Source organism: Pteropus alecto, unplaced genomic scaffold (genome assembly GCF_000325575.1).
Source record: "Pteropus alecto unplaced genomic scaffold, ASM32557v1 scaffold21, whole genome shotgun sequence".
In the NCBI taxonomy this organism is placed as follows: domain Eukaryota; kingdom Metazoa; phylum Chordata; class Mammalia; order Chiroptera; family Pteropodidae; genus Pteropus; species Pteropus alecto.
In genome coordinates, this window is record NW_006436282.1 from 17680724 (window position 1) to 17703483 (window position 22760).

Sequence of the window (22760 nt, forward strand, 5' to 3'; positions counted from 1 at the left end):
TAGATCTCTCCATTTCAAATCTCCTATAATCACGAGTCGAGCACTTGTCAATTATTTTAGCAGAATTCACTTTCTGATTTCTGACTTAAATAGCGAAAGTTAGAAACAGGGAGGAAAAAAGGATGGAGGCTGTGCTCTCTTTCCAATCCACAGTCTTCCCAGTCAGAGTCGATTTCTTATTTCTAGTGGTCTGCTCAGCTGTCCTGTCCTTGGTAGCTTCACATCGCTCTGCCCAGAGTCTTTTAATAATAGGTTCTCAATAGATAGTAGTTGAAGAAATGAAGTTTAGGGTATATAGGACTTTTTCAAATAAAGACAAATCCTATTCGTTCATCTTTAGCTCAATCTGGCTTCTGAAATGTGTTACTTTAAAAGTTTTAGGAAGGAAACGTCAGAGGCCAGTGGGAAAAAAAACAAGAGGAAACTGCGATTACTCATAGTTTGCATGTTTTGAAACAGTAATGCTCTCTTCCACTTAGATACCCTCCTTGACCCCCTTAAAATATCTCCAGAGCTTGGTGAATAGCAATCTTTCTACCTAGCAACTGCATGCTTACTTATTTATTAATTTAATCCAAATGTCTACCTAGATACTTTATACTTATTACTTCATTTAATTCTCAAAAGGAAGTGCAGATATCCAAATTTCACAGTTGAAAAACTGAGACTCAGAGGTTTTATATAACATGGCAATGTCACCCAGCTAGCAACACGCGGAGCCAGTGTGAATATGGGTCATTTTCAGCAAAGCCAGTCTTCGCCCCTGTTCCATTGTTTCCAACAGAGTAGCTCATTCAGAGGCCACAGGTATAGACAGCATTTAGGGATTTCATCATTTGCCAGAAGAAATTCAACGAAGAGGCCTTTGTTCCTTTTTTTAAGATCCTCACAATATGTCACTGGCATGATGGAGCTGAGGAATTGGCGAGCTTTTTGCTGCCTTTCTACAGGGATACCTGGCCATACATTCTAACCTGCCCCAATGGAGGGCTGCTTGCTGCTGGCATTCAGTAAATTCAGAACAACAGCTTGCATTTTCCATGGGCAAAGCCTTTTACTAGGTGCTCTGAGAGCTAAAAAGATGTGTAACTAGGACCCAGGGCTCAAAGAACCATTTACTCTTGAATTAATTGAGTCGTCCGCTTGGGGAGAGAGGACGGCAATACCAAGGGTGGCATTAGCCAAGCTTACGGTTCCCAAACGTGACATTCGTGAAGGCCTCTCTTAAATCCTGTCTGGGGGCTCGTCGAATTGGGGTGCCCTCTTTCTTTGTTCCTATTCTCTCATGCATCGACTCACTAAGCCTTTCATGCCCACTATTCAAAGGCAAACACTTGACAGTGTCACCAACGACCTCCACATCCAACAGTCATCTTCAGGAGTCATTTTATCTGACCTATCAGCAGCCATTTAAAAGTAAATTAATCAAGGCATTGCAATCGCATAGATTGCGTGTACCTTGGAAATGACCTACAGTGAGCATATAGAAAAAATGACTTATAAAAATGATTTATAAAAAGTCATTTATAAAAAAATCATGTTTACTGTGTTAAAGCAATAAATAAAGATTCTTTTCAAAAAAAAAAATCACAAAATTCAAGAGGGCAGAACAGTTTCAAATGGATCAGTCTAGCTAAAGGCATAGCTGAGCCAAAGGCTGAGATAGAGAAGGACAGTAAAGGAAAGATCGACCTAGAACACGATGAATAATAGGGTACAGTTAAGACAGTCAGAAGGGACGAACAACCCATTCTTTGTGTAAGCTGGCTTCCTCTAGTTGGGGATTTCCTGCAAGGAACATAGATTCCTATCCGAAAAGGCACTAGATCTGAAGGATGATCTACTTGAAAGAGATCCATTTTTAATGCAGAGTGTCCATGTTCTTGAAACAAGGCCATCTCAATTCTGGCTTCAGAACTGGCCAGAATGGCTCATCCATAATCGTAACGGTTTCTTAAATTTACTTTCATCCAAAGAGTTTCAATATCTTTTAGCCAGTGAGAAGATTCAACTTACTCTCACGACATCCCTGAAAAAGACAGGGGTGGTGAGTTTTGTCTCCATTTTATGGATGGAGAACTGAGGCAAACTTCACTTGCCTGAAGTTCCTCCAAAAGCAGAATATAAAGACTGCAGCAGAGATCTCTTGATTCCTAACCCCTTATATCACTCAGGAGTAACAAATGTGGCAGCCACGCTGCCACTCACCCAACCTGTACCCACATGCCAAAGCTAAAAACACAGCACACTTTCTCGGTGAACCCAGAACCCAGACTCAACTGCAGAATCCTTTACAACACAACACTCGTAGCAGGTATTGCTAATAGACAGGTGCTGGCATAGGGGTGGGATGGGGGAAAGAGGTGAAAACCATTTATACCTATGCAAGGACAAGGCCCAGCAGAATAGAACAGGGTAAGAATTCACCAACTGTTTGCACTTATTTTAGGTGCAGGTTATACCAGATGTTGAAGATATCAAATGTAACCCAATTATTAAACATGTTATCATATGCATCCACAAAAACATTTTGTTAATATGTATAAAGTAAGGCACCTTTCATTTTAAAAGTATATATTCACATATACATTGTATGCTTTTGTACAGCACTAAAAAGATATGGGTAGGTATGATACCTGCAAAAGTTTCTGAGGGCAAAAAGTATAACTACTCACTGTGAGCATTTAGGTTTCCCACAAATAAGAATGAAGTTCGAATTAATGTTAACTAGGAAAATAAAAATAAATGTTAATATTAACTTAGCACCTACTAGGAATCTTTAGTTTTAATTCTCATTATTTTAATTTTACCAATGGGAAAACCGAGGCTGAGAGGGTTTTTGATCACAGAGTCAATGACTAGGTAGGACCAAAGTTAGAGAGTTCAAGTTCTAATAGCTATGCATACTTTCATCTCCAAATTATCTTGATAAGACTATATTTACAGGTTGTTTCCATACCGACACAATGACGCACACTATATTTAAAATTTCAAAAGCCCAGTATTTAAATTAAAAGATGATAGAATCCTTCCTTCTTGGGTTTTCATGGCTCTGTATAAACTTGGCCTTAGGTCTGATGTAAAAGTAAAAACAAAGATCACAATTAATATGCAGGTCTCAATCATTTTCTCCTTCAAGGAAGCAAGCGTTTACATAGATCAAAAGATAAGAGAATATCTACACATAAACACATAGTTCCTTGCGATTTTATGAGTAAGCTCTGGGATAGGAAGGACAAGCTCAAGTTCAGTTCAAGAAACAAGGACAAGGGCAAATTCAGTGCAAGAAACTGAAAGCAAGCCAGTATGGCTGGAATACAGAGACTCTCAATGTCACCTAGCAATGTTAGATGAGAATTTAAGTGAAAATGATTTAAGAAGACCAAGTCCTTCAGCCAAGATTTTATTATAAGTTCATGCATTTGGTGCCCCTTCCCTATCACCACCCTAGCTCCAAACAGCAATAATACAAAGTATAAACAGGGTTTCTTTTGTGTGTGTCTGATTAAAACAAAAACAAAAACAAAAAACCCAAAAAAACATTAAATCTCTCCGAGAATCAAATGCAAAATAGAAATGCAAAGGAAACTGTAGACAGAGGTGTCCAGGAGTCCTACTTCTATGGCCGAATGGGGCTAAAAATTGTCCTCAGGGAAAGGCTGGGACTTGAGCCAACCTTACTGCTGGAAAACAGAGAATGTGCAGAGGGAAGCCTCATAACACAATGAAAAGGGGCTTTAAAAATCTGCTTATTCAGAGAGGTGGCAGGAAGCAGACACAGCCTCACGACCAGGACCTGGCTGTACTGTGTGCTGACCTGGTGGTGTATCCTGGATACTCTACCAACAACGAGGAACAAAAGCTCCTCACTGCCAATGTAAGACTTGGTTCTGGACTGGGGTCCTCAGAAGTAGGAAGCAGGTAATAGCAAATCCCTAGAGAGGGAAAGGTGAGTGCAGAGAAAGAACATGGGGGAAGCAAAATCAAGATGACGCTTTAAACCACAATGTCAAAGCACATGAGAAAAACTAGCACTAAGAAAGATGACCAACAAAATCAACCTCAGACGTATCCCCTCCTGATGAAATGAAAAGAATGGAGTAACCTGAAAATGACTTTCAAACAAGGCTTTACAAACAAGTAGGTTATTGCACAGATTATCTTCAGTTATATTTTAACATTCCTCAAATTAAATTTCATAGATAAATCTTGAAGTTTTAAATGTTGAATTGTACTTTCCAGCGAAGTGACGGGAAACACGGTGTCATCACTGCATTAAGCATCTGACAGACTGCTGGATATGGCTGTGTTCCCTAACAGCCATGAAGTAAGAACTCCCAAGGTTCCTGCACCTCTGTGGCACCTTTAGAGGCCAAAAGACATTCTTGGGACGGTTTGTGATGGCAAAATGACACGGATTGCAAAAGTGGACAATAGACAGAAAAGCTAAGCCAATCCTGCAGCAGAACACTTTCCTTTGATATAAGGATGGGAAAGCAGACAGAATAAGATGGTCCCCCCAAATTAAACATGGACTTTATAACTAGATTCAGGCTGAAGTTGGAATAAATTTATGAAATTCCTCATCTTCTCTGCCACAGAGGAAAAAATAAGAGTTTACGTTTATAAAGCAACATTGCATGCATATTAAAGTAGGAGGTCCTACATATAAAAGATGACCACTTGATGATCAGCTGAATGACCAACTATTCTAAACCAGAAAAAAGTTGAGGCATCAGGCACATTTCTCTTACTTTTTATGATGTAACCTTAAAAAAAAAAAAAAAAAAAAAGAAGCTCTCTGAAAACCAAATCCACCAAATTCAAATAAGACACTAAAAAATCGTTTCTGTAGTGTTCGATCCTAGACTTTCACTACACTTGCTCCAATTCCTGTGGTGGCATAAGCAGTGGCTGCTTAAATGAGTCAGTTCTCTGCCTTTATCCAAGGAGGACACGGCAATAAGATGCTACTGGGTACAAAGTGTGGGAGTGAAATCATATATTCGGCTCTAACCCCAAGCAGAATTTTGGCTTAGGGAGAGGAACACCCCCATGGAAAGCTGACACATAGGGTGGGCAAAGCTACCCTTGTGAAACTGGAACTCCCAGGGAGCCATGACGCCCCAGCCAAGGACTAACTGTAGTCTTTTTTTTTTTTTTTTAATCCCAGAGGGTAGCCATGACAGTGACGAAAAAAACTCTTCTTCCTGACATGTCAGGGGAGATTCTTGAAAAACTCCCCAAATGTCAGGCCCATGGCAAAACCTAATTGTCTAGAACCATAGATTCTAATGACACGCAGCATTCTTGTGAGGTGGCATGCTCCCTGTCCCAAGCAACATTTGAATGGAGAAACCTGTGATGTGCCATAAAGGTGCGGACGAGCCTGAGGTGGGAGGTTGCTTGATTGTTGCTTCCACATCTGGGACCGAGGACTCTGGGCCAGTTCTCAGGCCAGAGCTCCCCATGGGGCAAAGGCAAGGCCGACACGGGCAGCAGATACTGAAAAGGCTCAGCAACCACTTCGGTAGTAAACCCAGAGCTTTTGGACACAGCCCACTCTCTCCCTACTTCACCGAAGGTGGAAGAATTATAATGATTAACGTGCATTTACTGCCATTGATCTAAAACCAGCAAATTCTGCCAACGCGGATTTATTAGAAAGGAAACCAAAAAACAACATATAATTAACCGACAGTTATTTAGAAGTTAATTATTCAGTCCTTTGTTTCACTTTTTTCTTCTTCCTACTTAATTCCTTTTGACCGTTTCTTTGTTGATTTGCTTCCCTCGTCCATTAGAGAAATAAATCAGGTGGGACTCAAAATGACTGACAGGGCAGGCCATGGTTGGAAGTTGTCACAGAAAGTCTGGTAAAGGAAAGGAAGAGGAGGGTGGGAGGATATTATAATCATTGGAAAAGTGATTTTTTTTTTTTTTTTTGGTTGGTAGGGTATAAAGGAGAGTGTGGGCTCTGGAGTCAAACAGACTGAGCTTTAGTTTCTTGTTCCGTCACTTACTAGCTAGCTGTCCCTGGGCAGATAACCCAATCTGTCTGACTCAGCTTCCTCATGGGGAAGATAGGGATATTAATATCTGCGTTGGAGGACAGTTACAAGGATTGAGTAAATAATGCAAAGAGCCAAATACAGTTCTTTCCATCTGGTAGACACTCAAGCTGCATTATTAAAATTATCTAAAATTTACTCTTCTCATATAATTAAGATATGACTGAAAGCAAATGCTCTTAAACTGAGAAGTAGGAGTTCCCAAGTAAATGTACACATTTTAATTTGCAAACTTCCTGATTTAATTTTGCATCTTAAAATCTGCATTGGTTAAAACTTTACCTGTCGACTTCCCTGCTTGGAGGAGCAGCTACTTGTGCTCCTTGAAGGGGAGACCAATTTTTGGGACACCCCAAGGTTCTTCTCATCACTCATCATGAGCAACAGGTCACGGGGCCTTGGTGCAGTCAAAATGCCATCAGAAGACACTGGAGTAGAGAGTATGGAGGTCTCAAGCAGACAGGTGGTTCAGCTCTTATCCAGTATGTTTTAAAAGCATTTTTGCACGATCCAGAGGAAATCCCTAAAACCAAAAGAAAAAAAAAAATAGAGAAAAGGTCAGAGGCATCAGACATCACCTAAAATTAGCTACTGATTGTCTAAAGGACACATTACAAAGCCACAAGGCTTAGCTACATCAGAGGCTATAAAGGAAAAGATGCTTTACACTCTCCTCTTATTGGAAATAATGTGTAGGTGGTTTTTCATGTAGCTTTGCAAAATGACATGAGAACACTATGCAGTAAGAAAATCTGAGTAGAGACAGATACAAAATCAGTACTATAAAAGCCATCCCAAACCACAGTGACATGCCACTTCATACTCACTATGATAGCTATAATCCAAAAAAACAACAACAAAAAAAGAAAAATAAGTTTTGAAAAAAACAGGAACCCTCAGGCTTTGTTGCTAGGGATATAAAATGGGCAACCATAGTTGAAAACAATTTGGCAGGTTTTTTTTTAAGTTAAATATAGAATTATCATATGATCTAGCAATTTTACTCCTTGGTATATACCCATAAGAACTGAAAACAGGTATTCAAACAAAAACTTGCACACAAATGTTCATAGCAATGCTATTCACAAGAGCCAAAGGTAGAAACAACCCAAATTACATCGACTGATGAACAGATAAACTACATATGGTATAAGCTATAGTCTGAATGTTTGCGCCCCTGCAAAATTCGTATGTTGAAATCCTAATGTCCAATGTGATGGTGTTAGGAGGTGGGGCCTCTGGTAGGTGCTTAGGTCCTGAGGGTGGGGCCTTCATGAATGGGATTCAAGCCCTTATAAAGGAGACCACACAGAGCTCCCTAGTCCCTTCTACCATGTGACGATATAATAGTGAGTCTGCAACCAAAGAAGGTCCTCCGACCAGGCTGACACCCTCACCTTGACCCTCTAGCCCCCAGAATTGTGAGAAATAAATTTATGTTGCTTATAAGCCACCGAGCCTGTGGTATTTTGTTAAAGCAGCCCAAAGGGACGAAGACAGCATATTCGTACAATGGAATATTATTCAAGAATTAAAAGAAATGAAGTACTGATACATGCTATAACACAGATGAACCTTGAAAATATTCTCCTAAGTGAAAGAAGCCAGACACAGAAGACTGCATATTGTACGCTTCTGCTTATGTAAACTATCAGAGTGGGCAAATCCATGGAGACAGAAGGCAATTAGTGGTTGCTGGGGGCTGGGGGAATTGGAGAATGAGATGTGACTAATTAATGACTATGGGGTTTCCTTTCAGGGAGATTAAAATGTTCTGGAACTAGATAATGGTGATAGTCGCACAATATTGTGAATGTACTAAATGTCACTGAATTATAAGTGGTTCAAAGGTGAATTTTTATGTGTATTTTACTATAATTTTTAAAAATATATTTTTGGGGGGTGGGATTGGGTGGGGGGTTTGTTCTACTAAAGGTTTTTGGAGACATAGGAAGATCAGGTGCCATAGGCGTAAAAAATAAAAAAATAAGAGATTGTGAGCTGACAAGGTCCTTGCAACCTGTGAGGTCAACCAAGGATTGCCTCGCCTAAAAAATAGAAAAAAAGAAATTAGCATGTCTTATGGCCAAGCAGGTGATAACAGCTACTGCCCCATCGCTGGGACCTAAGAGAACTGAGGAGCTGGATGAGAAAGAAAGACTCGGGAGGGAGCCCATCATACACCAGCTCTGAAGAAGTAACAACCCATTCCTTTCCACGGCACAGTACCAACCCCCAAGATGGCAAGGTGTCTGTGGTGGGCAAGGCGATAGACCAGGGCAGAGACAAGGACACCCCGTAGAGTAGTTAGCTGGTGTATGCCACCCCTGCAGCTTTTTAGGGGTGAGCCACTGCCTCCATCCACTGCCCTGAGTTAAAGGTGACTAATGTGTTTGATTTGGGCTTCAGAAGGCCAATTTATTTGACGTGCTAGTTTTAAATATATTCTACAACTTTCCCAAGCATATTAACATGAAAAAAATAAAAATCAATACACGCACACGGACACACATGTAATCCATTTGGTTCTTAGTGTTCACCAGTGTATTTTATTTTATTTTTAAAATTTATTTATTTAAATTAGTTTCAAGTATACAGTACATGGGTTAGACATCTATAGAGTTCACAAAACGATCCCCCCAATTGCTCCCTCCCACTCTTGGCCCCCACCCAGCCATCATATTAATGCTGACTGCATTCCCTCTGCTGTGCTCCCCATCCCCTGTGACCAACCATCAACCACCACTAACTCTTATTTTAAAAGAAGGATGTTATATAATCGTCCAGGAATGAGCTAGTTAGGTATTATGTCAAACTTTTGGTTAATTATTAAGTACTCAAATCTCCTTTGCCTTTCACTAACACTTAGTCCTTAAAAAATAAAAATGCTAAAGCCATAAACTAAAACCAAGAAAATGAAGAGAAATAAAACCTCAGAAAATAAGATTAAGGTATCTATGGTTATAGAACTCAATCCCCATGTTGCTTTTGTAGAACCCACCCCCAAATCTCTGTATTCATTATGTACTGGACTCAACAATAAACAAGACTAAAAGCAAACCAACAGCAGCCTCTTCATAAAATTAGCTTTACTTCTGGAGCATGACTAATTGTACCTGAAGTTAGAAGCAAATGCAATCTAGTTAAAAACTGCCACGAGAGGCTGTAAAGATATATGAATAGTTTGTTTAATAACAGTGTTGTCTGTTGCTGTTTGAAAAAGATACAGGGGAAAAAAACCTGATGGGAACCCCGGATGATGAAATGTGTGTGGGGGCAGCCATCACTATGACAACTGATTCCACAGTGGATTAGGAACACGAAAAAGGGTTTCTGTGTGTGCGGTACTTTTTTTTTTGAGGTTGAGATTCTGACAGTAAGTATTAGATGAGGTGGTGTGTGATACATGAAGAAGAAAGAGAAAAGAGCATTTGGACAATAAAATGAAAGCACAGAAATTCTGAAACTGAAAAATCAGAAACACCATCACCCTGTCATACAGACCATGGATAAAAGGGGTCATCTTTATCTTTTAACTCTGCCAATTTTCACTTCACGGGCAACGGCTACTGAGGCTCGGTCTAAGAGCAGACCAAATCCCATGCTCCTTTACAATGGTACTTAGAGTTGAGGCCTCTGCAAGTACCACTGACTGTGGACCCACCTCTGCCTATTTCTCTCCTTCAGAAAAAAGAAAGGGTAGAGAGTATTGTTGGTTGTGGGTCCTTGCTTTTTAGCACTCTGAATATTTCTTGCCAATCTTGCCATCCATAACGACAGGGATGGACCCAGAGGGTGTTATGCTGAGTGAAATAGATAAGACAGAGAAAGACAAAGGCCATATGATTTCATTTATATGTGGACTCTAAAAACCAAAATAAACAAACAAGCTAAACAAAAACGAACTCATAGATACAAGAACATTTTGAACGGAGGAGGATTAGGAAGATGGGGGAAGGTGACGGAAGGAATGAAGAATAGAAATTGCCAGTTAAAAATACATTCATGTGGATGTAAAGTACAGCATGGGGACTATAGTCAATAATATTGTAATAACTATGTATGCTGTCAGATGGGTGCTGGATTTATTGATCACTTCGTAAGTTATAGAAGTAACTAATCACTATGTTGTATTATAATATTGAAACTAGTATAATATGTCAACTGTAATTGAAATTTAAAAAATTATTTAGAAAAAAAGGAAAGGAAAGGAAAAAGACAGCGTGGGAATCCACAGTCCCTTCCCCACGGTCATCCCTGTGAGTGAGGAATTGTTTGTTGCCTAGGGGAAGAGCCGTTTCATCCCCTGAACCTCCCTGCCTCATCAGAAATTCTGTTAAATTACCAAGGGCAGCTTATAGGGCAAAAGAAGTCAAATTCTGGGGAAAAGATATGCTTAAAACAACGCAGAATACAGAATAAAGACAAGAGTGGCCCCAGGGCTAAGGTGGTCACATGGAATGTGGCAGCTATTGCTCCCAACCTAGACACGCCGGAAGGCTGGCCTGGGGGTAACGGAGGGAAGACCTTGAAGGAGGTCCCAAAGCAGAGGACCTCGACGAGGGAGTCACAGGGAAGGAAGCCTGGTGTCTTCTGTCCCATCTAGCTGACTTCACGGTGCTGACCTAGTAAAACGGTAAAGAGAAAGTCTCTAAGGGAGATAGATACCGACCGGGGGCCAGGCTGCCAGTTCAGGGGTGTCTGATGATGAGGTGGGTACAAATGAAGACCCTTGTGTGATTTCATCCCTCCCCGTGGCCCTTCCCACAGAAAACCTCTACCTCAAGGGGTTTATTGGTTTGAACAAAATATAATAGTTTCCCTGATCATTCACTATGAACAACTTAAGGACGATATTTTGTTTCCTCCCTTATTTTTTAAGGCATAACTTACATATAGTTAAGTGAACAAATCTTAAGGCACAGACGGCTCTATGAAATTTTACATTTGCAAATAGTGACACCACCACCACCCAGATCAAGAAATGCAGCATTTGCAGCCTCCCCAAAAGGTTCTCCATGCCCTGGCCACTGATCCGATTGGTAGGGGGCCAATCCTCCTGCTGACTGCTGTGGTACCTGTCTGGGGTAAGCCTCTCCTGCAAGGACTTGTTCACAGGCCCCAGGACAGAGCTGGGACCGCCCGGAGCTTACAGGAGCAGGTGGTATGACCACTCTTGTACCTTCTGCCTAATACAAGTATCTGATGTGTGATGGAATTCAGTCTGGGACTTGCTTCCAGTTCAACAAACCACCGGGTGGCCAAATCCAACAGATGGGGAAAAGCTGATGCATTTAGGTTGGTTCAAAAATGCCCTGCATGTGCCCCCGAGATGAACGAGGTCCTCCATCACCACTGCCACCCAGCTTGGGAAGCCGATGGTCAGGCCCACGTGGCAGGCAAACGTATGCCATCCTGGGGCTTAGGGAGAAGAGAACTCTGATTTCTACCAAGAACGGAGAAGAATAAATGACCAAGGTACTGCCAAGCATTTTGGAAACAAAGGCTGATTTCAAGATTTATTTCAGAAATTTTCACTTAGAAGAGAACAGTTTGGGAAATGATGCATAGGAGACATACATACCACATACGTGCCTCGCAAGGAGCCAGACCCAATCTGAACTGCTGCTCCCTTATTAAAAACTCTGTGCATGTTGACAAATGTATTAACCTCTCTGATCTTCGGTTGCTTTAATGTAAGAAATGGGGAATTGTGAGGATTAAATTAGAAAATGAGGATAAGTCCTGGACTGAATAGAATAGACACTCAACAGATGTTGGTTCTATTTATTCCTTTCCCGGCTTCCTGAGAGGGGCATATGCGGCAAAGAAAAGATCCTATACTCTTCTTGCAACCCAAACTATATAAGGACTGTATAGAATTTTAAGACATTTCTGTCTTTCGACATATTAACATTTCCCAACATCCATAACACAAGTGTGAACAGATTTTTAAGTCATCCAAGTAGCGTGCTTACTTTGGAACAAGACATAAATGCAGAAAGATAAAAGCCGCATTATTCATCACCAACTCAATATGAACTGGTAGATTTGAAACACTGGCATAGAACACAGCCATTTATTGACCCATCAGGCCTGGGGTCAGCATTCACACAGTTGGTCAGGTTTTGTTTGAGAAACAGGTTTTGCTTCCATCCTTGAAAACAACTCATGTGAAGACCAGATGGCATATAGATCCAGTTAATATACAATTTCCCAGCATAATATATAGATAAATTATATCCTGAATTAACACCAAAAATAGATATAATGAAATATCCATTTCTGGTCTTCTCTGGTAGAAGAAAATTATCCAAATCCTGGATGTGCATCTTTTTTAGAAACCGTGTTCACTGAAATACCTTGATGTCCAAGATGTTCTGTGATCAGAAGTGGAGCTTTGGTTACTCAGGTGTAAGCTCTGCAGAAGATCAGAGGTATCAGAAATGGGTTCTAATCACAGCGCCCTCAGAGGGCTGAAACTGAACCCGTGTGTCAAATGTGGCGGATCTGCCCTAACCATCTGGATCACTGGCCTGACCCAGGGACGCTATCTGACTGTTCCTGGAAGACAAGTACTGAGGCTTTGAGTGAAAGACATTTCCACCTGCATTCCCCTGTGGGAAACAATCCCTCCAAAAACCATTTTTGGTCTTCTGAGATGACAGGGGTCAAGAGGCCTAAAGATTCCCATGCTTACTCTCACACTGAAACAGAATGTCCATTCCTACCCCTTCACCATTCGTGCAAAAGATGTTTCATGTCCCTCGCAATCCACTTTTCAGAGAAGAATCAGTTATTGCTCGGAGCTCAATCCAGCAACAGAAATGCACGTGGGCACGGATTTAAAGTGTGGCAGCTTCCATAAGACAAAAAGCTTGACAGCGACACCAGGCTGTAGGTTTGTGCTCGAATCATTTATTTGCTACCAGCGAGTACACAGAATGAAACGCACAAAAATATCAGTCAGTCATTACACAGAATCAGGCAACCTACGAGTGAATGCTACCCAAGATTCTTACCCAAAACAAGAATTTCTTTCATTGCCAGGCACTGAAGCTTGACTACTTTCCATGACAGATTTCAATTTTCATTTTAAAACAAATCTATTCTAGATGGTTTTTCATTTAGGATGGAAATCTGTCTCACTATGAGTCCCCCCCACGGTCCTAGGTCTGCCCTCTGTCACTGCAGAGGGCAAGATGAACCATTTTACTAACCACAACCTACCTTGGCACTCCCAACACTCTTGCCTCCTACCCAGCAAATCTTTTCTTCTGCAGACTGAACAGCCATATTCTCATCAGTCATTTCTTATGCGACGTGGATTTGGACCCCTTAGGATTATAGATGTCCGGCTCTGATCAAAGCTCAATTTGTCCATGCCTCCCTGAAAATGGTGCCCAGATCTAAAGACAGGTGTGGTCTGGGCCAGAGCAGGAGAGAAGGGAGCAGTCATGTACCCTGCCGCTTACATGCTGTGACTGTAAATATTGCCTAAGTTTGTCTTGGCTTCGAGGACACCACACCTCGCTACTGCTCATTGCCCTTACAGTTCTCCAGGACTCCGACATGGTAGGAATTGTGGAGAAGCTAGGCTTACCTCCTAAAGAGGACTCCTTTACTTCCTTTAACTGAAATTCAGGACTTGACTGTTCTTTATTAGTATTATTATTAAATTACCTCCCATTAATTTAGGCCCATTATTCCAGACTGTCAAGATATTTCTGGGGACTGACTATCATTCGATGTACTTGATCCACTTTTCCTTTGACACGGCATCCATAGAGTGCCTAGGCGTGTGAATTCTGTCCTCACCCAAGTAAATCACACTGGGAGAGTCACTAAGAAGAAGAGCACCAAGGGCACTGAGGTCTTTTCCATAGCCCGATGTTAATTTGTTCATTAATTAACATTGCTGGGTCCAAATTTACCAAGCCACTGTCAATAACCATAACTGTACAGTCATGTCTAATTTCTTAAAGTGTCCAGGTCCACCTTCTTCAAAGTCTCCTGGGTCCTTGTCTGAAGTGTGGATTTGGGAAGCTCTGCTTTAGATGAATTGAATCAGAATATCTAGGGATAGGATGGGCCTGATAATCTGCACATTTAATACATCCCTCAGGTGATTCTTGTCCACGTTAGAGTTTGAGAACCCCTGATGCAGCCAGTAGTTTTCAATTCTTCTTATCTTACCCTGAACTAATCCTTCTATTTGTGTATTTGTGATGTAGCAGAGAGGGTAGGAAACCCAAACCTACTTTATTGTCTTAGGCCTGTGTTTTCAAAAAGTAGTCTTCAGGCCAGCAGCAGCAGCATCCCCACAGAGCTTGTAAGAAATGCAAATTCTCAGATCCCACAAAAACCCATGGAGTCAGGAACTGGGAAAGGGACCCAGCAATCTGCTTTGAACAAGTTCTTCGGGTGGCTTTGATGTCCAAGTTTAAGAATCACTGCCAAGGTTAATATTTTATCCAGGGCATAGAATCCTGAGGCATCTTGTATATTTTGACAGGGGATTGAAGTAGACCCTGAGCTCTGTTTTAAGGACAATTCTGTCCCGCTACTTAGCTGCTCCTTCAAGCCAGGGATGGCAAATACCAGACACATGTGCTTCCAGTCCCCACTCCCACGCTTAATCATCATGGCACATTTTCTCGAACAGCTCTCCAGACAAGAGATAGTTTGCCAGAGAGAGCCTGTCCTGCTGAGGTCTGCATGGTCGTAGTGGGGTGTGCAGAGGTCTATGTGGTCCCTCATCCTGATTAGGAGACTTATTTTCATTAAGACATTAACGGCAGTCTGGCCATAGGAGTCAATACTCACAGATCTGTCCTTGATCCTCAAAATGAAATATCCACCCTCCAGGCTGGATTTTAACCTTGAAACATTTTAACCTTGAAAGTTGTACTGTCCAGACTTCATAGAGCAGTAGATCTCAACTCTTTCTGTACCTTAGAATTATGTGGGGAACTTTAAAAATGCTGATGCCCAGGCCTCGTCCCAGATCTGTTATGTTAGAATCTGGGATGGGGACAGGCTTTGACATTCCTAAAACCTCCACAGGTGATTCCAATGCAGGATCAGGGCTGAGAGCCACTGAAATGATCTCAAAGATAAGATAATGTATGCGCCTAGCTCAGGCCACATCATCAGACGGAGGAGTTGGTAGAAATGCACTATTCTCATCTCTAAAGAAATGCTTTTCCTGCACTTGCCTCTAGCGTTACGCCCTTGACCTACAACCAAGGAGATTACATATACAAAAGTAAATAACCAACACACACGATGATAACTGGGAAATTTTGTAGAGTAGTATAATAATTAAGACTACAAGTTTTGGATTCAAACTGACTGGGTTCAAAGCCAGGCTTGCTAAGTGGCTTTAGGCAAGCTTTTAGCCTCTCGGGTCTTCATTTGACAAATGGAAATAACTAGAGGCTCTCTCCAAAGGGGTTGTTGAGATGTTTAGATCAGCTAATCACATAAAAGCATATAAAGGGTGATAGGACAGTCATCTCTCGATGAGTTATCTCATGTAAGATGTAGCAATCACTGTCGTGCACAACATCACAGTGGCTGCTTGTCTCTTCAAGCAGAAAAATGAAAAGGGTATATACAAATATCCATATTCTTGTCATCCAAAATTAACAGGTTTCCACCTGTATTTATACAAACATATATATACATCATTTTTCTGGATTTTTAAAAATTTTGCAGAATACATAGTATCATTCCATACATTTCTTTCTGTATCTGGCTTATTTTCACTCAACCTTATTACACACAGACACACACAACACGCACACTCTACTTCATTCCTGCAAACCAATTTCACAGTGTGACTATGCCATGTTTACTTTATTCTTCCTTTAGGTTGTTTCAGATTCTTTGCTATTAAAAATGATGCCGTAGGACCTGCTCCTTGTGAGGCTGTGGCTTAATTTTCTAAAATAAGTGCAACAGCTGAATCTTAAGCAAGAACTAGTTTTAGTTTTACTAGGTTTTCCAAATTGCTCCCCAAAATGGCCATACCAATTATGCAAGACAAAGGTTTCTTTAAAGGGCCTCTATGAGAAAATGTTAAGGCTTAGTATCTGAGGGCCACTCCGAAATGACTGGCTTGTTCTTGGCTTTTAGACACTGAGAATTTAGGCCTGAGAACCTATCCCTCTACGTGTGGTGTGCTAGTCTGACACCCTCCCTCCCTAAACACTGGAAAAGGAGCTTTCTGCTCATAAATACTCTCGTCGGGCAGCACTGGCTGGCTACACCAATGGCCAGGGCTTTGCTCCAATGCTGAGTCCCTTAACGCAGACTTCCCTCGGCATAGTAGCTTTTGTTGTTTGCTCGACTTTACCAAGCTGCGTCCTCCTCAACAGCTATCACATTCTCACCAAACACTCTTCAAGAACCCGTAGTTCCCAGCGTCATAATCTCACCTATCATGCCATCTCAGCCATACCTGAGACAAGTTCCTGAGCTGGGGGTAACCCTTCCCCAGTCCTCAGGTGTCAATTAGCAGAAATAAGATCTACTGTGTCTGGTATTTTTATGATCCAGTTACCTAACCACAAGCATGTCTTGTCTTCAGTGAACACAAACTGGCTCCTTTTCTAAATGTGAACTGTTCACCTGTTTAGTAATGATACATTCAAAAATTCTGCAGTCATGGGCAGAACTCATCAGTATGGAGTTGTGCTTCCAACCCCTGGGTGGCTGAAAGAACATCCTAAGGGGCGGTATAATGTGCTTAGACCATCTTAATCATAAACTCTGGGGGTGGAGCCTGGGCAATGGTATTTGTAAAGGCTTCCCATCGGATTCCAGTGTGCAGCCACGGTTGAGAATCATTGGTCTAGAGTTTTCAGAAGTTTCCTTTCTCTTTCTAATAATCTTGACAGCATCTACACATTTTTAGGCTTCTGATACCCATCTTGATCTCGCTCATCCGGCACACTCTATTCTCAGAGGTTCTGTGAAGACGGACGTGATTCAGCCCCTGGCGTGTCTGGGGCTGAACGGGAACCCTAGAGCCCTGTTACTCACAGCCAGGTTACCTGTTGCTCATGCCTTCACCTGTCTTGGGTTTCAATTTCCTCTTCTTGATATTTATTCAATTCTCATCAGTTAGGAGTTCTTTAGGGAAAAGATGAGAAATAAGTAGACTTGGAATAATTTTTTTGACTCCTGATGTTTTTTGAAGAGAAAGTTTCCGCACTCCGATTAAGACACCCACCGCTCCCCTAGTCCACCCAGACTCCCTCTCCCAGATCCCCTAAAACTGTGATGCAGAGCTAGAACGCCTCTGTCTTGACCCGCCCCTCATCACCCCCTACTTGTTTTCCATTCTTCCCTGCTCACAACCTCCAACCCATTTTAGATCCCTGTTGGGGGGTCTCCACATTTTCTCTCCATCACTTCCCCATCTTATATTCCTTCATCCAGTTTATCTTCCCCCAAAAGATTCCAGGGTCTTTTCTCTGCTCCAAATTCCCACTGGTCAGAGAACTAAGTTAAAAATCCTAAGCTCTTCACATACCGTTAAATTTAACTGCCTTTAGACTCTGGCTCTGTCTACTATTTACTGAGCGTCACTAAACTTCTGAGTTGTTTCCTCAGCTGAAAAGAAAAGGGTTAAGTTTTTGTGAAGTTTAACTGAAATAGTGCACGTAAAACACTCAACACTGAGCTTGGCAATCATCGCTCAATTATATTTTAGCTGTTATTACTCATACCTTCTCTCCAAAACTCACACAAACATACCCTGTATTCTACACTCTCTTTTAATTATACTGCTCTGCCTGGACCTTGCTAGCCCTTCTGTGCAGAATACTCAACTCTATTTCTCTCTTCTACCTGTGGAAATTCTCTCTACCTTCCAAAGAGCATTTCAAGCATCACCTTCTCCATGAAACCTTTTCTGAAGCTGCCTCCATCCCTCGTTTGTTTCTCTTCTGAACCTTGGTTTTACTTTCGTGCTCTCTGAAACTGTGCTGTGCGTTCCCTGCATTTGACTCATTCTTCATAGCCTGACCACAAGATGTTTTAACATCTACGTCACCCAGGGACTGCATGTCACTCATCTTTACATTCTGTGGGAGAGTAGCTTACAAAGATTGGGAGCGCTAATTGTTGAGCCATATTGAATACCCTTCATTAATCTGCATTAACAGGAAAAAGTTTTCTGGGTGAACACGGTTACGTATTCCCATAGGAGCCTTCCTCCTTTCCTCTTCACTGGAATCACTTGGGGTTATGTTTCAGAACATTTTAGCTATCCTTTCCTTCTGAGGTCTCTTTAGCATTTTGTCTTTGCCCTGAGAGGGTCATTTCTTTCTTCTGTTTGAATTTGTTGAAATATTTCTAGAGCACATGACTTCTTTAGGGATTTCATCTCCTGGTTCCTGTCATTTTATATCACTGGCTAATGTTTCTTTGATTCTTTTCAGAAATATCTCTTTGTCTTATGTTCTCAGTCTTCTTAAAAATCAAATGATTAGCAAAATAAGTCAAGAGTTTATTGGAAGTTAGCAAAATGAAACTTCCAAGGGGTTTGAAGATCGTGTCTTGTTCTGTCAACATGCTGGGCATCCATTCTAGAGTTCTGGTCTCTGAAGAGAAAGCATCATCTATAATTTCATCATCTATAATTTCAGGATAATATCATAATCTTAATATTATGAATTATAGGATTCATAATATTGATCCTAATGTAACAAACTATCCTAGCAACCCCTCCCAACCCCCCTTACCTAGCAATTCACCTTTAGGGTCTGGATTGCCATAGGTATGCTTCTTTAAGGCAAATATTCTCTTCTAGAATCATATTTCAGTCATGAGAACCACCCTAACCTACTAAGTGAGACAAATCAGATGATCCTATCTATCTCTAAGTTTTAATGTTTCAAGTTTCCTTTGCTCAGTCCTCAGAGGCTGCACAATGGTGAATAACTATAGGTACTAGAACCACCATGCTCCCAGGTGTTTTTTATTATGAGTGAGTAAAGGTCTCTTCCTCTGTTACTGGTCTTATCTTTTCTACCCATTGTTCTTCATTCAATCAAGTTTTAATGTTTTTTCCTTCCCATCAAATCTCAGTTGAATGTTCCTGATCAGGTTAGCAAACCTCTTGCCAAACACACTGGTCCTCAAAGATGTCAAGAACCTGCCCCGCAAACCAAACTCTGTTTGTCAACACCATCTGCCTCAGTTCCCTGTACACTTTCCCTGTCCTCTTCCGACTCATGGTCTACCTTCCCTTGAAAGGTAGAAATACCACACATGTCCCTCAAGTACTCCAGTTTTCTATCATGACTAGGATAGAACTAGGGAGATATCCGAAGTTTCTTTTTGACAGTTTAGTATATTTTTGTCCAAACCAATGAACAGGGGTGATAAGTGGTAGATCTGATATTTTGGCAAGTTATCACACGTGCCTGGCTTATTGTTTACCTATATCCATTCTCCCTTTCTTTTCTGTTTTCAAGTTCTAGGAGTATATCCCTAGAAATAATCCCGTATTCTACAATAGGACTTACAGTAGAAATAGATTCCTCAGTCATGTTCACCTTCTCCAGCAGGGCAGCCCCCTCCATGCTGCATTTTCACCCATGTGGTCCCAAGAGCCGCTCTAGCACAGGATGACTGATTGGAGAGGGATGAGTCCAGAGGTCAGTGACAATCCCCCGACTCTTGAACGGTCAAATCAGGAATGGGCTGAGTTTCCTCCTCTTTCTGCCGTTTAGCCACTTCCACGTATTTTTCCATGTCTCAAGAGGAAGAAGCACATGTGGATAAATGTGGGCTAATAAAGGAAGCTATAGTGCAAAGTCAAGAGCCTAAAGGAGAACAGCCCCCCTGATAAAAAGTCAACTCGATATAGATCTACCTACTATGTGTCCACAGCTGTGCTAACCCCTACGGGATGCAACTAAATGACAGAAGTTTAATCCAAGGAGGAAATCACTCTGATCAAGGAGAGAGATGTACATGAAACAGAACGCACTTCAGGGTGTTGTGGGCGGACACGAGGAAGAGCTCAGTGAAGCTGGAGTCCCCAGGGAAATATTGAAAGAGGTGGCCTGCGGGGAGCCTTAAAGATGTGGGCAGGACTCTCGACTCAGCAGAGAGGAATGTGGAGGGTGGGGAGGGCACTTTATGCAATATTCCTCAAGGCTGACTGCATGTCAGGGTCACCCTGGGGAACTTCTACAAAATACCGAAGTCCCGGGCCCACGCCACCTCCGATGCAGCCAGACACTCGGCCATGGACAGTCTGACAAGCTCCCCAGGTGATTCTGATGGACAGTAAGGGTTAAGAACTGCCCTTGATCTCGTGTCCATCCAGAAATTGTAGAAAGGTTTATGCCACAGAACTGTTTTTTTTTTTTTAGTATTTAATTTCATGTTAGTATCTAATGCTAGCCCTAGATTTACGTATCTAATTTACATCAAATTAAAATGCAAAGCAGGATGTGACTGAGCCGTTTACAAGGCAAAAAGAGAGAGCACACCTCAAGCACTTTAAGTAACATCTTGTGGTTTGAATCTTATCAGTGGGTGTTGCTATCCTTTCTTAACTGACAACCGCTAAAGGAAGCAGAGTAGAGTTTTAACAATTGGCAACCACAGACTGCATTTCATTACTTATCTAAAAAGACTATCAACTGAGTCACTGTGAAATGCGAATGTGAATTTTAAAAAACTTCTCTATCTCCTATAAAAAGTTACTAATCAGTCTTTTCAGAAGTGTAAACATGAAGCCAAGAATGAATAATGCTCCATAAGCGCTAACCGACCACTCTCAAATAACAAGAAACTAAATATCTAATGTATCAGATGTACACACTTAGAGCTTGGTTTTCTGCCTCCCTAAAAATAACCCTAGGACTGAGAATCTAAGCTTAAACAAATTCTCTAAGATGAATTTCCCAAGATACATTTTGGTGTGCCCTTCTAGAATGCAGGGGCAATAATAAACAATGCCTTGTAAGAAGTCTGGAAGAAGTGAGGAATCACTAGTTTATTAAATGTAGGTGGAAAGAAAGAAAGGGTACAGGAAGTTTTACTGACTCCTAGGGGAAGGACTGGTGCAAAAAAAAAAAAAATGAATATACAACATTTTAAAACTATACAAGTTGAGGGAAAAAAAACAAGGTGAAATAGAAGGAAAAAGGCAGAGAAAACAGGTTAAAAACCAACTTGTGGTTAATGGTAGACTAGAGCTCCAAAGGCAAGAAAAATGTAAAAGCATCTCTTTACTGCTAATAATACAATGGGGTTTTTTGGGGTTTTTTTGGGTTTTTTTTTTTTTTTTTACTTTGCAGTTGAGTATATAGATCAGAAGCAATTCGAAGATTGTGTCTTATTCTGTTTTTGTTTTTAATTTCCTATGACTGGCATGTGTCAGGTTATCTACTGATATGATGACCTGTGTCCCCTCCCCCTCCTGCTTTTACTAAAATTTATTTAATCTAAGAAATAGGAAAAGAAATATTCTAAAATACCCATTTATCAAACTTAAAAATTTTGTAGAAAAATGGATCCTAATTGTTTGAGTTTGCATCAAATGAGAATGTTACAAAAGAGTAAGAAGTAACAGAAATTACAAATGAAAGAACCGAAGTCAAAATGGGAGGTGTAAATAATGTTTTCAAAAGTCTCACTGGATTCCATCAAATTAATTTTAAAGATAGTTTTCAGCAACCAGGGCCCTGATCTTCACTCTGAATTTCCATACATTGTGCATTCCTTGTAAACATCAGTTGACTCCAGGGGTTTGGCATATTGAAGGTGTTTCGATTTGCCATTTTGTATTTAGGTAGCATCTTTCATCAGAGGCCCCAGTGCTCTGCCAATGGCAACTCCCCACCCTTAAGCACAAAGGCAGAGTAGCCCCAGCAGAGCAATGACAATATCTCCTGAAAATGAGAAGTGCCTCTATTTCCAGACCCCACCAGACCTCGAGGCTTATTTACGGCTTGGAGAGAGCTGATGCCAACTCTGATTCATCATGACCAGGTGTGGTAGTTTTCAAAGATGACAAGACCAATATATGTCTCATCACCAATCAATATTGATACTTCTCCATTGATTGGTGGGATCTCTGCTCCCTTTTCCTGAGCCTGAGTGGGCTTGTGATTATGGCCAAAGCAATGCTGTGTGACTTCCGAGGCTATGTTAGAAACGGTAATACGGCTTCCACTCGATGCTCTTTCTCTCAGGATGCTCTCCCTTCAACTTAGCCCAAACTAGCAATGTGTAGAGAACACATGGAGGAGCCCATTTGGAAAAGAACCGAGACCCGCTCAGCTCCCAGACATACGAGCACTGTTACCCGCTCTGCCAGCCTTCTGAATGGAAGAGTCCAGCTCTTCCCACTGGGTCCTGCCCAAATGGCAGATATGACAGCTAAATAAATGTCATTGTCTTAATCCACCAAGTTTAGGGGTTGTTTGCTACACAGTATTACATAACTACAACACTAGGCAGGAACACTTGGCTGACCTCAGGCTAGTCAGGTAGGAAAATAAGAACACAGGGTCGAAAAGACTCAGTTCAATCAGCAGTAAGGCCCCTTTCTCCTGACCTTCAGGCCGGCAGGCTCCTCCTTACCACAGTGTCCCATTCCTGTCATGTTGGGTTGACTTGGAAAAGGGCTCTTTGGTCAACAAACCCAGACCACCC

The 22760-nt window shown here is 41.4% G+C and overlaps 1 protein-coding gene across 1 annotated transcript in view; it reads right to left on the reverse strand.

Moving 5' to 3' along the window:
• Nucleotides 1-19786, reverse strand: part of OSBPL3 (oxysterol binding protein like 3) — a 96965-nt gene extending 77179 nt beyond the window's left edge. Inside the window, exons 1-2 of the mRNA XM_025046813.1 lie at nucleotides 19613-19786; nucleotides 6354-6594 (exon numbers count right to left, since the gene is read on the reverse strand). Coding sequence (XP_024902581.1) covers nucleotides 6354-6449 — 96 coding nt within the window. The 5' untranslated portion in view covers nucleotides 6450-6594; nucleotides 19613-19786. The remainder of the gene's footprint in view (nucleotides 1-6353; nucleotides 6595-19612) is intronic.
• Nucleotides 19787-22760: the final 2974 nt, after the last annotated feature.